At 39.1% G+C, this 19,003-nt stretch overlaps 1 protein-coding gene across 1 annotated transcript in view; it reads right to left on the minus strand.

The window, feature by feature from the left end:
• The window catches only part of SLC9A9 (solute carrier family 9 member A9), a 605,167-nt gene that overhangs the window by 307,363 nt on the left and 278,801 nt on the right, over positions 1-19,003 (minus strand). The window contains exon 8 of the mRNA XM_001111715.5: positions 17,797-17,902. Within this exon, the coding sequence (XP_001111715.2) occupies positions 17,797-17,902 (106 nt within the window). The remainder of the gene's footprint in view (positions 1-17,796; positions 17,903-19,003) is intronic.

Genomic DNA, 19,003 nt, shown 5'->3' on the forward strand with positions numbered 1-19,003 from the left:
AAATAAATCACATCTTTTGATCACAATGTTATAAGGCTGTCATATTTTTTATCACAATGTTATGAGACTGAAAATTTAAAAAGCATAGGCTAAATAAATGTATCCACTGGAGACTTTAAAATGCATTTTTTAAAATTAAAATTTGAGTTGAGGCCAAATGCAGTGGCTCACGCCTGTAATCCTAGCACTTTGGGAGGCTGAGGAAGGCTGATCACCTGAGGTCGGGAGTTCAAGACCAGCCTGGTCAAAATGGCAAAACCCCGTCTCTACTAAAAATACAAAAACTAGCCAGGCATAGTGGTGTGCACCTGTAATCCCAGCTACTTGGGATGTTGAGGCAGGAGAATTGTTTGAACCCGGGAGGTGCAAGTTGCAGTGAGCTGAGATTGTGCCATTGTACTCCAGCCTGGGCAATAAGAGTGAAACTCCATCTCAAAATAAATAAATAAATAAATAAATAAATAAATAAATAAATAGAGTTGAAGGTGAAATCAAATGTGAAATTTTAGATTATTTAGAAATAAATAACAATAAGTTTATACCACATACCCTATCAAAACCAATGGGATAAAAATTAAATAATTATTTAGTGGAAAATTGATAGTCTTATGTACATTTTATCAGGACAAAAAGATTGAAAATCAGTAGACTATTTACCTCAAGAAACTGGACAAGGGACATAAAAATAGACCCAATGTAAGCAGAAAAAAACTTGACAAAGAAAAATGAAAAAGTAGTCAAAAAGAATATATGAAAAAGAGGACTTGGCCACTAAAATAAAGAGCTGTAAAATAAGAGGTCCATACCTCTCAGCCCCTGTGGTATCTTGGGCCTTGATGCTTCCCAGGTTGCCATTCTCTGGCCATGGCTACAGGCGTAACACGAGTGATGCTGGCCAATAGCTTCACTCTACTGAGACTTAATGTTCTCATCTGGCTGGCGGCTACTGGTCTCAGAGGTCTGTTTTTAGTATAATGCAATATGATGGATATTAAAATGCTTTACAAACTCAATACTCTTAAGTAAATATAGGGTTTTGCCATAAATATTAGGAGATGAAAGGAAGAAGACAAAAAGGAATAACTTGGAGAAACTCATTTCAGGGATAAACACAGCAACGTTTCCTATTTAACAAGTGACTGGGAGATAGTACATGCTTTGTACATTCTATGCCCTTTTTCACCTTTGTTGTCTTCTCTTCACCTTTAACTCCTGCATCAGGGAAATCAGGTAGAAATGTGCTTGCTCTTCCTAGTAATCTAAACTTAGACAATTCTCAGTAATGTCACAATTAAGCTACCAGACTTACGTGAGTGAGTTTGGTATCTGGTATTTTTCCACTCAATTGCTAGTTATCTGTTGAGATCCTATACTGAGTAAAGCATTGACCATGGGTATGAGGAACACAAGAATGAATAAAGCAGGCCTAGGCCTCAAGCGGCTTTATGTCTCCTAACAGAGATAAGATATATACAAAGACATCTAAAACTGGGTAGAATAGTGGGTGATAACAAAGGAGTTCTCAAAGGGAGTACTTTCTTTAAGGCTAGAAAAGCTGAGAGAGGGATGAAGAATGTTTTCCTGAAAGTGGCAGAGGCATTTAGATCTTGAAAGATGAGAAAAATTTGGGAGTGCAGGTTCATGGGGAGGGACTTCAGCAAGAGCAAAGGGAGAGAGGCAGGTGATTGTGGGGCATATCTGAGAAACATGCACTTTACCAGCACACTTGGGCTTATCCATTATAGATAAGGAATAAATACACATGAATTAATTAAAAAAATTTTTGAATACAAAACTTAATAGGAGAAACAATAAACTATGCTTAATTGTCAAACTATTTATTATAAGCACTAAGGTATTTATCTTGCATGTTTTGTTAGGCCTGGTATACAAAAAATTAGAAATATAAAATATCTAGTATGTCTACCCTCTGCTGGCAAAATATTTCTTCATTTGCTTTCCCAGTAAAAATAAAATCTGATCATTCTGTTTCCATCTCTGCTGGAAAAACAAGCAATCCTTAAATGCAACTCTTTTTTTTTTTTTTTGAGACGGAGTCTCGCTCTGTCACCCGGGCTGGAGTGCAGTGGCCGGATCTCAGCTCACTGCAAGCTCCGCCTCCCGGGTTCACGCCATTCTCCTGCCTCAGCCTCCCGAGTAGCTGGGACTACAGGCGCCCGCCACCTCGCCCGGCTAGCTTTTTGTATTTTTTAGTAGAGACGGGGTTTCACCGTGTTAGCCAGGATGGTCAATGCAACTCTTGTGTTACATGTCCAAGATCTTAGATTTAAATTGTATGTATGGGGCCCTGCAGCAATGATGAATGGACTCAACTACATACATCTGGGTCCATGTGGAGTGGGTCATGCTCAAAAATATCTGGAACCTAAAATAAATAAGGGACTCTGAAAGAAATCAGGAGGTGGCCTACAAAAAATAAGAGCATCTGACTCAAGTTTGTGCACAACACTGCCTTTCAGTGTTTGTACAGTGAGATTTTAGTGATGGGCAAGAGCCCAAAGGATTGACTGCAGGGACTCATTTATACAATTTTGGATAAGAACTAGAACCAACACTTTCTGATGCTATCTAAAAGAACTGTTTTGAAAAACCACAAAGAGGCACACAGTTAAACTCAAGTTAATTGGCAAGCAAAGAAATTTAGGAAACAGCATGAGGAGATCTATGATTCTTGGGGAAAAATAATGATTCTGCTGGCAAGTAAATTATTTCCAGAGAGATCAATTTTCAGAGAACAATTAATTCCTTTTGTTTAACGCAGTACCGTTTACACTGTTCTCCATGACTTCCACTTCTGGGCCCTCTCAGAAAGCATTAGTGCTACTAAATATAGTACGTCTATTTACTTGTTGATATGATCAAACTTCAATGTGTGGTTGTAAATTATGTAAGAAAAAATGTGCAATACTGGGTCAGAAAACAGGAGCTATCTGGTCATAGTTCAGACACTTTGCTAGTTTGATGACTGGTGCAATGTAAATCCATTGCCTCGTCCATTGCTTCCTCCTCACTAAATTGAGGAAGGTAGTCTGTTTAGTGGTTTTCAAATAGGGGTATATAAGACAATCCAAGCAAGCAGGAAGAAAACGTAAGATCACCATAATTTTAATTAGCACTTTTGTATATTCTAGGGTAATATAATTACCCTTGTGGGCAAAAAACCCAAAATGAACATTACTATATAAGCATTTGTTACATAATAAATCTATTTTATTTCTTGCCAATAAGGGTCAAGAAACTCTGGCAAGCATTGCTCTAGATGACCTCTAAGCACCTTCCAATTGTAAATATCTGTGATATAAATGGTTCAGTTTTTACATTTGCTTCAAGGTCTGCATACATGGGATTGAAGAATTGCATGGGGTTTAACAGCTTCACTTGACTTCCTGTCAACTAGATTACCCAGTGTCTCCCTCTTGACCTCTATCTCCTTAAGAGCTAGGTTCCTGACCTGCTGTATTATCGCTGACTCATAACAGTGTCCAGCACATGTCAGGTACTCAAATACACATCTGTCAAAGGAATGAACTTCTACTTCAAGAAACGTTTATGTGCTGTGAAAAGAGAACACACGAAGATTAACCCTAATTCTTTTTTTTTTTTTTTTTTTTTTTTTTTTTTTTTTTTTTTTTTTTTTGAGACGGAGTCTGGCTCTGTCGCCCAGGCTGGAGTGCAGTGGCCGGATCTCAGCTCACTGCAAGCTCCGCCTCCCGGGTTCACGCCATTCTCCTGCCTCAGCCTCCGAGTAGCTGGGACTACAGGCGCCCGCCACCTCGCCCGGCTAGTTTTTTGTATTTTTTAGTAGAGACGGGGTTTCACCACGTTAGCCAGGATGGTCTCGATCTCCTGACCTGGTGATCCGCCCGTCTCGGCCTCCCAAAGTGCTGGGATTACAGGCTTGAGCCACTGCGCCCGGCCCGATTAACCCTAATTCTTACATATGCATAAATGTTTATATGAATTTATTCCTGGCAGTGTCCATTGTCTTCTAATACATTTTCTTATTCAAGACTATTGTCACATCCAGTCTCTGCCTCTGATAACATTTCTCCAGAATTCTTTACTCATTAAAAGTTGATGACGCCGTCAGATACAGAAGTAGAAAAATAAGTGTCTGTCACATGAAGCATGCTTTGCCTTGACATTAAATGCAGACTTGAAGAGTTTCTAAGACTAGAGAATACTGCATTTTTGGACAGGAATATCGATTATATCACCAGAACACAGAAAAAGAATGAGTAAGAAAGAAAAAAAAAATGTGTCTTGCACTCAGATGGTCCTCTGAGGGGTTTAAGAGGTTGATAGGTTATTTTTCATGCCACATTTTATTTATTTTTGATCTACTAAAAAGAGAGATTTCTGACAGGTTTCCTACAATCACTGAAAGTGAACCTGGAACTGAGAAGTCAAAGATTTAACAAAATGGAAAAATCCTTCAGGCAATATGAAAGTATCCAGCTTTCCAAAGAGTACAATTGCTGTCTAGTTCACCATATTTGGCAACTCCATAGTTGGCAGATTAATAATGCATCTGCGGAATATAAGAGCATCAATATAGAAAACAGCATGAATCTATGTTCTTATTTCTGATTCCTCCAATGCTGAGTATAGATATACACTTAAGTGTTACTTCAAATCTATGTTGCCAGGTTTAGAAATTTTTGTTTAAAAATATCCTCTATGTAAATTCTTCATAACATAGTAATGAGTACTTATGCAAATTATCTTGAGGTCTGGAGAAGAAGGAAAAACCTGTTTTGCTTAGATCCCTGGCATGGCACCTCAAGTTTTGGTGTTCATTAGGTTTACCCTCCTTACCCTGGTCTCGTTCTAGTTCTCATTTCCTTGGAGTCAGCTAACACGTTTACATCAACGTCACCTAAACCTGTGATCGGCAGTCTCATCCCAGATGTCCAGGCCAATTGCCCACTGTACTTTTCCACATGAATATTCCACCCTTGTGTGGAATTCTGAAGGTCCTGGAATGAACTGATTATTGTGTCTCCTTTTGGCTGCATGTATTCACTCACTTGTATTCTCCATTTTGGTGAAATGAACCACTGACCCAACAGACATAAAAACCTGGGAATTATCCTTGACTCCCTTTTCTTCTTCACCCATATGTTATTTGTGCCATCTTCTGACAATTTTCTACATGCCTGTGCAGAATGTGGGTTCTTGGGAAATAATTTTACCTCTTTCCCTATGTCTTCTGGCACCACGAAGAGTTGTTAAATAATGACTGAAAACATTTACAGTGAAGAAAGCAGGGGTAAATTTGTCCACTGCTTTAGCTACATGTGCAGGTTATTTGAATATTGAAATGAAGAGCTATTCGGTTCAAGGAAGTGCAGGTGTGAGTTAATGAGTTATTATGCAAGAAGACATATTTTACACCTGTGTTTATTGAGATGGCATCATTGCATGTTTGCCTTTGGTTCAGTGTGCTGGTTAACTAATCCCCTTGAGAATTGTAGGCACTATTTCTGCAGCTTAAACGCCTAATATTTTGAGCCTCAGGGCTTTTTTTTCCCCCCCAGCTTGGAAATCACTCTCACCTCACCTCATTTGTTGGTGGATTGTTGGTTAAGTTGGATTCACCTGGTTCTGTCAATAAGCAAGCAAACCAGTTTTAAGGTAAGAGATGCTGGCTAATGACATGTATTTGGAGGCTAAAACTGGCCAGATTTGTTTTGAGAAACAATTCAAACTATTCCCCTCCTGGAGATTTGTTTTATTTACTGAGCTCCAGAAATACATTTCCCATCCAGTCATGCAATGCATCAGTGGCCAGCCAAATGGAACACATTCACCTCTGAGCTAAAAGCCTTCTTAAGAGTTTGAAAACAATTTTTGCCCAAGTGAGAAATGATGAGATGAGAAATAATAAGCCAACTTACTTACTCAGACAAGTGAAATCTCAACATGTCCAGTAATAGTCATTTCATTTGGAAATCTCTCCTCCTTATCTATTGCAAAATAGACTTTCTCAAGTTCCCCTTTTTCCTCACTGCTTACTCTACAAAAGCCTTTTAAGAACTGACTTGACAAATGTATAGCACCTCAGTTTCCAAGTGCAGCTTTTCCTATCATGGTAATGTAATTAGGCCCTTGTGATTTGAGACCAATAGGCAAACAGGCTTGGGGGAAGGGATTGAGATGATTTAACTGTTTGTGTTGTAAACACAACTTGCATGTGCTGAGCACTTCTTTCTTTCAGACATCTTGGTCATTCCTTAATGAATGGGCCAGAGTGTTACTTGTTTTTAACTTTCTACACTTTCATTGTTTTTAAGAGTCGTTTACTTTCTAGAATCAGACTACAAAGCCCAGCCCCACTACTTAATAATCAGGACTTTTTTTCCTTCATATTTCTGGATGCCTGTTTTCTTAAATGGAAGTTATTCTAAGCTGAGTAAATAGTGTTCTATACTGTTTAACTTTTTGTATGAGAAAATGAGGTATACCAGTGGCCCTCTTCCCCCTCCTTTGCCTCCAATGAACATAAAATTGCCCTAGGAATCTAAAAATGGAAGCTACCTTTATTACAGCAATGCCTGGAAGCAGAGAAATCATTAGACACGGTGTCAATGCTGCCATTAGAAATCTTACTCTTTGGGTGTTTAATGACTGTCCCTAAAAGCTTGCTTCTAGCAAAAACCTGACCCCCAAAGTCTCAACTGGGAAGCAGAGTATAAAAATGAATTTTCAAACAACCTGTCCAGCTGTGCTTTTCCGTTATCTTCATAAACTGGAAAGCAGCTTCTATGACAGGATTCAATTCCATTAGAGATTACACTATAAATAATACTGCTGAAGTATTTTCAATATTCATTTTAAAATAATGGCTCAGTAACCTAATGACTTTTAGAAAACAGCCCTCTGCACAAGAAAAATCTACCTGATCCAAAATTAGGCAGTCATGTATACCGGGTACCTCATGGAGAGAATTCCTTAGGGTCATGTATTTACCCAAAAGCCACATTCTGTATGTGTACAATGTCCTTCTATTACAAAGTAATAAATTCCTTTGACTTTAGCAGTAAGGAAAATAGAGATGTCAATTAATAGGATGACTTATTCCAATTCTTTAGCAAGTCAGCTAAGATCCAGAAACCAGAGACACATGCCTTGGTGGCTGATTTTGTAAGGAGGGCAGACACATCCGTATATGTTCTCTTCTTTCTATGCTCTCTGGACTTGTGAGAAGTCCCTAATGTCCCTTTCTCTGTGCATACTCTCATCCTCCATAAAGATTTTTCACTTGCATTTTATATTCTGCCCTATCTTCCCAAATAAATGTTTTCTCAATGTGCTTGTATATTTCAAGTAGCAGAGATTCAGATTTCTGGGTAATAGAAACACCAGCCTTCATTTGCATGTCTAAAAGCTACTTGTTTCCATAAAACCAAGTTCTATGTGACTATTGAACACTGGCAGGTGCAATTTCCAAGAGACTGAGATGAGGTGGCTACAAATGTGGCCCTTGAAGTAAAAGATGATCAAAATAAATCAAATGATCATCATGAAATTAGTAACAACTGAAAGCGAACACAGGCGATGTGTTAATGAGCAAGCTGCTTACACTGAAGTGTTCATGATGAATCTGATAAGAAGCTGAATGGGAAAGGATAATGAACACTGCAAACTGTCTTTAAAAGCTTGATTCTTTTTGTTTGTTTATCAGTATGCACCTGGCATAAGATGGTCCCAAGTATCCTAGCCTAGAGGCTGTGCTGTCTTTGAGATTCTCTTCCCTTCTGATCTGTCACAAAGTTATACAGTTTCTTTTGTTGAAATACCTAATGGACTTTTCCTTCCTTTGTACCATTTAGATTTCTTTGTTTGCAAGTAATAAAAACAGACTCTGGCTAGCATAATCAGAAAGGAATTTATTGGAAGGAAGTGTGATAGCTCTTAGAAAGGAGGCATCATGGCTGCTCCAGGGATCTGGTGGCAGGAATAAATAAATAGAGGTTCTCAATAGGGCTCTGCTGTTGAACAGGTGCCAGCAGTTATACATCCTCCTCTCTCCCTCCTAAAGTTTTACATACCAGGGGAAGAGTGTCTAGTTGACCTAGCTTCAGATGTCCTCATTCTCTTTTTCAGGGGAGGGTGGTACACGTTGATTAGAAGATGTTATCCATTGGAGTCGGGGGTAGCTTCCTAAGAAACATCAGGATGCTATTACCAGTGGCAGTGAGAATGTGTGCTGGGCAGCCAGAACCAACATGTGTCCACCACATTCCTCTAGACAGAGCTCTTCCTGTCATGCCTATATGTCTTCATTTTTAACTTAATAATGGGAAAATAAAGTTACAGATTAATGAAATTTATGATATATCATTTACTTGATGTATGGATCTGCTGTGAAGTATTTGGACCAGTGGATGTGTAAAATCTGTAGGAATATTATCAGGCACAGAACACTTACTACCTTATAAAGTGATCTGTTATTCAGGTTTTGGGAGTTTTTTTCTTTTGTTGAGTGAAAATTATTCATTCCACTGCTCAAACGATATTTATTTTGTGCCTACAATGGTTCAGTCATTCTTTTGGTGCTGATAAAGCCTTCCTGAACTTGACAGTCTAACTTCTGCCCATTAATCCTAATTCTACATCGGCTCTAATTTTGTACTTTAGAACTACAGAGAGTAAATCAAATAGTGCAGTGCAATCTAGATGCATGTATATGAACAATAACCAGTAAGAAACTATAAAGAAAGAAGTTCCCATTTACTATAGCACCCCAAAATATAAAGTAGCTGCTAAAAAGGTACTTAACAAGAAATTTGTAGGTCTAATGTGAAGACAACTATAAAAATTTACTGAGAGCCATAAAATAAGACTCAAATCAATGGAGAGTCATAACATATTCCTGGGTGGGAAGACTTGATGTTATAAAAATGCCATTTCTTTTCAAATTAATCTAAAAATTTAATATACCCCAATTATAATTCCAAAATTATTTTCTGTTTGGAACGTGTTATTTTCAAGTCCACCAGGAATAATAAATACATGAATATAGCAAAGGAGCTTTTGGATATGGGAAAGAGGAGTGAAAGATTGACCTACTAGATATTAAAATAAACCACGAAGCTGAAATAATTGACACAGTGAATATCAAACATTCAGTGGAACAAATGAAAGCCCAGAACATACAGATACACATACACATACATGTGTGTGCACATACACAGACATTTTAAATAGGTAAAAGTTGATGGGTGTTAAGACAAGTGACTTATCATCTGGGAAGAAAATCAAATCGCTACTATACCCCACACCTCATATCAAAACATATTCCAGTTGGTTTCTGATGCAAAAACAAAATCAAACAACTTTTAACAGAAATTATACACTACCATTAAGAAACACTTGGGTTTTCTATATATTTTTTCTTTTTTATTATTTTTTAGACTGCTAAGTTTGTGGACATACCATCCACTTGGGCTTTCTAAGGAGGCGATATAATTAACCACATAAAACTTGAAAATGCCTATGCCAATCCCTTTCCCTTACCCAAATGAACAAAACAGAGCATAGTTAAAAGGTACAAGTGCAAATTGGAGAATATTTATAGCCTATATGACAGTCAAAGGTTAATTTTCTTTTCTTTCTTTTTTTTTTTTTTTAAGAGACAGGGTGTCTCTTTGTTGACCAGGCTAGAATAGCTCACTACAGTCTTGAACTCCTGGGCTCAAGCAATCCTCCTGCCTCAGCCTCCCTGGTAGCTAGGACCACAGTGTGTGCCACCATGCCCAGATAAGTTTTTGTTTTTGTTTTTTTTCTTTTTGTAGAGACTGGGTCTCACTATGTTGTCCAGTCTGGTCTGGAACTCTTGGGTTCAAGCAATCCTCCCCACTTGGCTTCCCAAAGTGCTGGGATTATAGAAATGAGCCATTGGTCCTAGCCAATTTTCTCCATAGATAAAGAGTAACTAAACTACAATGTGACAAAGATAAACATCTCAACAGGAAAAAAGTAACAATAAAAAAAGTAACAAAGGGCATAAACTGGTAGCTCACGAAAGAAGAAATACAAACAGCAAATGACATATAATTAAAGAAGCTTTTCCTTCATAAAAATATAATAAATGAAACCAGAAGAAAATGGAACTTGATTATCAAATTACCAGCGATTAATAAGATTTGGGGGGGCTCATCCAACTTGGCCAAATAGGAAGAGCTCCAGCCTCCAGCTCCCAGCATGAGTGACACAGAAGATGGGTAATTTCTGCATTTTCATCTGAGGTACCAGGTTCATCTCACTGGGGAATGCCGGACAATCGGTGCTAGTCAGCTGGTGCAGCCCGACCAGTCAGAGCTGAAGCAGGGTGAGGCATTGCCTCAACTGGGAAGCGCAAGGGGGAAGGGAATCCCTTTTCCTAGCCAAGGGAAAGTGAGACACACAACACCTGGAAAATCAGGTAACTCCCACCCTAATACTGCACTTTACCAAGGGTCTTAGCAAACGGCACACCAGGAGATTATATCCCACACTTGGCCTGGAGGGTCCCATGCCGATGGAGCCTCCCTCATTGCTAGCACAGCAGTCTGAGATCTAACTGCAAGGCGGCAGCTAGGTTTGGGGAGGGGTGCCCGCCATTGCTGAGGTTTAAGTGGGTAAACAAAACCACCTGGAAGCTCGAATTGGGTGGAGCCCACCGCAGCTCAAGGAGGCCAGCCTGCCTCTGTAGACTCCTCCTCTGGGGACAGGGCATAGATAAACGAAAAGCAGCAGAAACCTCAGCAGAGGTAAATGACCCTGTCTGATAGCTTTAAACAGAGCAGAGGATCTCCCAGCATGGAGGTTGAGATCTGAGAACGGACAGACTGCCTGCTCAAGTGGGTCCCTGATCCCTGAGTAGCCTAAATGGGAGACATCCCCCACTAGGTGCAGACCGACACCTCACAACTCACACAGTGGGGTACATCCCTGAGACGTAGCTTCCAGAGCAAGAATCAGACAGCAACACTCGCCGTGCAGCAATATTCTATCTCCTGCAGCCTCCGCTGCTGATACCCAGGCAAACAGGGTCTAGAGTGGACCTCAAGCAAACTCCAACAGACCTACAGCTGAAGGCCCTGACTGTTAGAAGGAAAACTAACAAACAGAAAGGACACCCACACGAAAACCCCATCAGTACGTCACCATCATCAAGACCAAAGGCAGATAAAACCACAAAGATGGGGAAAAAGCAGTGCAGAAAAGCTGGAAATTCAAAAAATCAGAGTGCATCTCCCCCTCCAAAGGAACACAGCTCATTGCCAGCAACAGAACAAAGCTGGATGGAGAATGACTTTGACGAGTTGAAAGAAGAAGGCATCAGTCAATCAAACTTCTCAGAGCTAAAGGAGGAACTATGTAACCAGTGCAAAGAAACTAAAAACCTTGAAAAAAGAATGGATGAATGGACAACTAGAATAATCAATGCAGAGAAGACCTTAAAAGAACTGATAGAGATGAAAACCGTAACATGAGAAATACGTGACAAATGCACAAGTTTCAGTAACCGACTCGATCAACTGGAAGAAAGAGTATCAGTGATTGAAGATCAAATGAATAAAATGAAGTGAGAAGAGAAGTATGGAGAAAAAAGAGTATAAAGAAATGAACAAAGCCTCCAAGAAGTATGGGATTATGTGAAAAGACCAAATATACGTCTGATTGGGGTGCCGGAAAGTGACGGGGAGAATTGAACCAAGTTGGAAAACACTCTGCAGGATATCATCCAGGAGAACTTCCCCAACCTACTAAGGCATGCCAACATCCAAATTCAGGAAATACAGAGAACGCCACAAAGATACTCCTTGAGAAGAGCAACTCCAAGACACATAATTGTCAGATTCACCAAAGTTGAAATGAAGGAAAAAATGTTAAGGGTAGCCAGAGAAAAAGGTCGGGTTACACACAAAGGGAAGTCCATCAGACGAACAGTGGATCTTTTGGCAGAAACCCTTAAAGCCACAAGACAGTGGGGGCAACATAGTGTTGGACATAGTGTTGGAAATTCTGGCTAGGGCAATCAGGCAAGAGAAAGAAATCAAGGGTATTCAGTTAGGAAAAGAAATCAAATGGTCCCTGTTTGCAGATGACATGATTGTATATTTAGAAAGCCCCATTGTCTCAGCCCAAAATCTCCTTAAGCTGATAAGCAACTTCAGCAAAGTCTCAGGATACAAAATCAATGTGCAAAAATCACAAGCGTTCTTGTACACCAGTAACAGACAGAGAGCCAAATCATGAATGAACTCTCATTCACAATAGCTTCAAAGAGAATAAAATACCTAGGAATCCAACTTACAAGGGACATAAAGGACCTCTTCAAGGAGAACTATGAACCACTGCTCAGTGAAATAAAAGAGGACACAAACAAATGGAAGAACATACCATGCTCATGAATAGGAAGAATCAATGTTGTGAAAATGGCCATACTGCCCAAGGTAATTTATAGATTCAATGCCATCCCCATTAAGCTACCAATGATTTTCTTCACAGAATTGGAAAAAACTGCTTTAAAATTCATATGGAACCAAAAAAGAGCCCGCACCTCCAAGACAATCCTAAGCCAAAAGAACAAAGCTGGAGGCATCACACTACCTGACTTCAAACTATACTACAAGGCTACAGTAACCAAAACAGCCTGGTACTGGTACCAAAACAGAGATATAGACCAAAGGAACAGAACAGAGTCCTCAGAAATAATACCACACATCTACAGCCATCTGTTCTTTGGCAAACCTGATAAAAACAAGAAATGGGGAAAGGATTCCCTATTTAATAAATGGTGCTGGGAAAATTGGCTAGTCATAAGTAGAAAGCTGAAACTGGATCCTTTCCTTACTCCTTATATGAAAATTAATTCAAGATGGATTAGAGACTTAAATGTTAGAACTAAAACCATAAAAACCCTAGAAGAAAACCTAGGTAATACCATTCAGGACATAGGCACGGGTAAGGACTTCATGTCTAAAACACCAAAAGCAATGGCAACAAAAGCCAAAATTGACAAATGGGATCTAATTAAACTAAAGAGCTTCTGCACAGCAAAAGAAACTACCATCAGAGTGAACAGGCAACCTACTGAATGGGAGAAAAGTTTTGCAATCTACTCATCTGACAAAGGGCTAATATCCAGAACCTATAAAGAACTCAATCAAATTTACAAGAAAAAAACAAACAACCCCATCAAAAAGTGGGCAAAGGATATGAACAGACATTTCTCAAAAGAAGACATTCATACAGCAAACAGACACATGAAAAAATGCTCATCATCACTGGCCATCAGAGAAATGCAAATCAAAAGCACAATGAGATACCATTTCACACCAGTTATAATGGCAATCATTAAAAAATCAGGAAACAACAGGTGCTGGAGAGGATGTGGAGAAATAGGAAAACGTTTACACTGTTGGTGGGACTGTAAACTCGTTCAACCATTGTGGAAAACAGTGTGGTGATTCCTTAAGGATCTAGAACTAGAAATACCATTTGACCCAGCCATCCCATTACTGGGGATATACCCAAAGGATAATAAGTCATGCTGCTATAAAGACACATGCACATGTATGTTTATTGCGGCACTATTCACAATAGCAAAGACTTGGAATCAACCCAAATGTCCACAGTGGCAGACTGGATTAAGAAAATGTGGCACATATACACCATGGAATACTATGCAGCCATAAAAAAGGATGACTTCATGTCCTTTGTAGGGACATGGTTGCAGCTGGAAACCATCATTCTCAGCAAACTATAGCAAGAACAGAAAACCAAATACCACATGTTCTCATTCATAGGTGGGAATTGAACAATGAGATCACTTGGACACAGGGAGGGGAGCATCACACACCGGGTCCTATTGTGGGGAGGTGGTAGAGGGGAGGGATAGCATTAGGAGATATACCTAATGTAAATGACGAGTTAATGGGTGCAGCACACCAACATGGCACATGTATACATATGTAACAAACCTGCACATTGTGCACATGTACCCTAGAACTTAAAGTATAATAATAAAAAAAATAAGATATAGGGTGGTGAAGATGTGAGTGAATGAGTTTGCTTTCAGATTGCTCGTGGGAGTGCAAGGGGATACAAATTTTCTAAAAGACAATTTGGATAAATTTCTCCAAAAATTTAAATTTTAGTCTTTTTATTAAACCAGACAGACATTTTATTTTTAGGTGGTTATATAAATAAAAATTTATATCTCTAGCTATAAAGATTATCACTGCAGTAATAAGAAGAATATTAAAACCTGTAAATAATCAAAAGTTTGTTACAATAAATTATGGCAAGTTCATATGATGGAGTATTTAATGTCTTGAAAAACATTAACTATAAATTTTTTAATGCTCCATTCATGGCATTTTTTTCATTATAAATTGTTGAATGAAAAAAGTGAGTTACTTAAGAAATATATATATATATATATATGTATGCATGAGTATATTTAGGTAGGCATATTTAAGTGTATCTGTGTGTGTATAATTATATATATATATATATAGTTAGCTTAACACAGCCAAATATTAACAATTGCTGTTAATATTCAGTAAGAATATAAGTGATTCTAAATTTATTTCCTTCTGTAAATCTGCATTTTCTAAATTTTCTACCATGAATATGGATTACCTTGGGGTAAGAAAAAAATAAAATATATTTAAAAACAGATGTGCTTTCTTTAAAGTAGCAGAACATTTTTTTTCAGATAGAATTGTATGTGAAATCCTAATTTCTGAAACCAATAAAAGGGTGAAGTATGGGTAGGTGGCCGAGAGCTCTGCTCGCTAGGCAGGTGTCCTTGAAAGATCAGGGCCTGGGGAGTTCTGCTGAGAAATCATTGCATGTTAATACCATCTCTAGGAGCTACATTAAGTGTTTTTAGTGAACCCATACAAGGCCCCATGATTGCTCATTACCTCTGTAGTTGCTCATAAACTATTTAATAGCTCTTTCCATTTTAGTTTACTATATTCATTGTTGTCCATTCAGAAATCATTTTTAAAAATTTTCTAGATTTTAGTTTTGTATCATATTAGTTTACCTGTGCATTAGAACTGAAATGATTTTATTATTACATGGAAGTAATTCGAGAATTATAATTTGATGCCACACCCTCAGGTTTTCTTGAAAGTTTATATGAGAAATGACCATATGAAGAATGAACCTCCATCTTCCCTAAAATTATTGTTAAATACATTGTCTCTTCTGGTGTTCAAAGTCCCTTATATACAGATGCATGTGATAAATTCCCCTAAAATTTTAGTGTGAAAAATAAAGTTTGCCCACTTTAATAAGCATGACTTTTTTAAAAAATATAATGCTGTATTATTCCTATATAACTCATCATGTTTCCCTTTTGGCTTTGACTGCCAGAAAGCTCAGAGCTATATTTATTGCCAAACCACAGCAATGAACAGCTGCCTAATTTTGCAGAAAAATTCTGTCCCAGAGCACTTGAGTGTTTACCCTCAACTAAATGGTCCGGTGATGTGCATGGCTTATGTTATGAGTTGTCACAAATCCAATTTGGAAATAGGCAAGGATTAAATAATAAACAACAAACAAACACGTAAGTAATTTGGACTAAGCAGTCTTGGTCTTTGGCAATGGAAAATGCTCACACCTAGAATTTGGTTTGTAGCAAATGTCTGTTAGGCACATTGCCTAAATCTAGTGGACTACTCTGGAGTGAGTCTGCCCCTGGGTGCAGCCGTGGACACTTGGGTCTTTCTGTTACTGAGGTTCACACTCATATTCACCCATCCCATGATGCTGGCTCCTTAGAAGGTGGTCTGTGTGGTAGCTCAGTAAGGATATCAGGTTGAAAGGGTGTGAAAGAGCAAGGATCAAGCAAACTAGCAATTTATACAGTTTCCCATGGATCTTAGACTTTGATATAGTTGATAGAACAAGATCTTGCTGAAATGGACAAGCAAATAGACAATTTTTACACAAATTGACAATTCTAAAGCAATGGGGTGTGTGTGTGTGTGTGTGTGTGTGTTTATTATAATATTCAACAGTAGATTAAAAAATATTAGGTGAGTTAAGATACTTCCTTACATTTCTAGAAGGTCAAATATTTTTTCTTATTATTAATATTACTTAGATCATTTTATAAGTTAAACTTGAATAGAATACAGAATGTGGAAGAAAGGGAACTAATGTTTTTTGAATGACTGTGATGTAAATGATCTGCCTACATTATTTCACTGAAGGCACATGCTATTTTTTTTTCTGAAATGCATAAGCTTTCCAGCTACCTCCTTAATAAGGTAGCAATGCACTAAAATAACATACTTTGTATTGAAATAATTTAGATACACTGGCCTGGTAGGGTGGAATCCAGTAATGTAGTCTTGATTATAGTGTCATAAGAACTGGTGGGTGGCTTTCTGTATTGGCAACAGACACCCTTGAAGCCAATGGGAATAGCTTGGACTGTGTGGCTCTGCAGTAAGTTGGGCCAGTTGATTAAAGCAATAGGTTATCATTACTAAAAAGATTTGCCATGGCATTCACAGGAGAGCCAAGACCAGCCAAGGAGCAACTGAACCAGGCAGTTGCCTGGGGCTCCAACTACTTCCCTCCTACCTACCGTTAGAGGTCTGCTTGATATTCCACAGATGGAGTTTCATTTGAGGCAGAAATGCGTGGTCCCCCAGAACCCAGGATCTAAAATTGAATTTCCTAGTTTTAAATCCCAGCTCCATCACTTAAGGTTGGCTGAGTAAACTGGGAATAGTCTTTTACTTTTGAATCTTTCTATAGATTAATGAAATCACCCACGAAAGACAGCTAGCCAGCATCTGGCTCATGGTACACCCTCAATATATGTCAACTTTTATTATTATTTAGACTTAAAGTATCACCTATTAAAATGCAAAAACCCAGGGAGGTACACCTTGCTACCAGTTAGGAAAGATTCTCACCACTCAAATGCCAGTTGAGATGTAATGAGCAGAAAGGGATCCACGATTGAAACCTGGGAGAAGCAGGGAATGTGGCTCCAGGAGAGAAACAGCATTAACATTTTGCTGGAAGCCACGGAGATTCTTCTGCATGGAAAAGCACCCAGTCGTTGCAGTTACCCAAGCACAAATCCTCACGGTTGCAGACAGGCAATCTAATTGCTTAATCCAGATCCTGGGATCTGCAGCCCTTGGGTCTAATGAACTGCCCCCTCTCTATCAACTGTTCCACATCGGAGGACTCTCTCTGTAGACTCTCTGTGCTAAGAGACATTAAACTGTACAGCCACCACATTTGCTATTTGTTTTCGTACGTGCCGTGGAACATATGTGCAGATCTCAAACACCGATGTGTATGGAGATGTGCATACTCTGGAGAGCCAGTTTACATTGAAACCTGCTGTTAAGAGCCACCGAAAACCACCACTCTTCTCTACAAAACAGTTGTGGGTATCCTTTCACACTCTGAATGAAGACTTCCATTTGAAAAGTCATCCATCACACTATAAATCAGTCTCTTCAACACGCCTCCTGTCCAGCCAGGAGAAAAGAGGAAAGCATTTCGGAGAATAGAATACAGAATGGGGAAGAAAGCTACTCGGTACAAAATGGATGAATTACTATTATTTTTTCTCTCCAGGGTACCCAAGAGAGGCTGATTCTCACCCAAACCATCCACATACACTGTTTAAGAGAGACTTCATTTCACCTCCTGCCAGGTCAGGGAGGGGCACACACCGGAGCCACACACATATTCACACACCCAGTTGGCTGTGCAGCATGAAGCACTGACCTGTTAGGCCGGCAGCCTCGGCAGACAGGAAGGCACTCCAAGAAAGCAGGAAAAACAGGCCGGTTTCCAGCATCGGGAACTCGCACAGCTTGGTAAATTTGGTCAAGTGAGGAAGACAAGTTAAGGGAAACAACAACAGCTTTTACAGCTACATCTCCTTCTTGACTGAGAATCAAAACTGATCTGGTGATGATAGTTCCAGAGCAAAGTAAAAGAACTGATGTTCAGACCTGACTGGAAGGCTGTAATTCTTACTGGGACCTGCTTTGAAGGCCAACATGAGTTCCATGCTTCACCGGGGGCTGAACTTGCCTGTAAAAATTCAAACCTGTGTTCAGATTAAAAAGGTGTCTTCCTAAGACTATCAATTCAGCCCACTGTGGGCTTAGCCTCATTCCTTGGGATGCACCCCCTCAGGAGAGGTGTAGCAGGCATGGAAAAACAAAGCCAAGGAGAGTGTGGGGGGATGAGATGCAGCAAGTATATCAGAACCAAGGAGCGCTGCTCCCTGGGGAGTGCAGTCTGCGGGCAGACCGCTTGGTAGAATCTTCTCGCCTGGGGACGGAAGTAGGATCAGAAGAAGAAGTTACATGCAGTGACAGGGAAGCTGCCCATGCTCTCTTGGTATAAGTACGATAAAGAGAAGGTACATTATTTCTAGGTCAGACAAGATGCCTTTGGCAGGCAATGGTTCATTTTGACAAGGATGACACTTGGTCAATGGTCTATAAATTGCAAATAGAACAAAGGGATAGTAGGATCCAAGTTGGGCAGAGAAGGGGTCATGGGGAGATGATTAGGAGTATGTGATCGATGGGAAAGGGTTACATTGCAATTGTGTCAATATTAGGCACAAAATGCCCTGACAAATAAGGAGATGTGATCGTGTTGCATTTTTATACTGTTAGAACAAAATCTAAAGAAAATTTCACATTAAGAGATGTTTAGCAGGGGAGCAGGGAAGTAAAAGTGTGACCTCTGGAACAGAACATTTTATTCTGATTCTTGACTCTGCCAGTGACTGGCTGTGTGATTTCTCAGCAGTATATTAACCTCTCTGAGCCTCATTTCTATTCTACATAAAGTGACAATGAGAATAATACCTGATTCTACATGAGGTAAGTAAAATGTGATGAAGTATGTTAAACATGTTTTGTAAAGTTTTAGAAAGCACAAAGGCAAAATAATATCATGGATGGGAGTGTAG

The sequence above is a fragment of the Macaca mulatta genome, chromosome 2, assembly GCF_049350105.2.
Source record: "Macaca mulatta isolate MMU2019108-1 chromosome 2, T2T-MMU8v2.0, whole genome shotgun sequence".
Classification (NCBI taxonomy): domain Eukaryota; kingdom Metazoa; phylum Chordata; class Mammalia; order Primates; family Cercopithecidae; genus Macaca; species Macaca mulatta.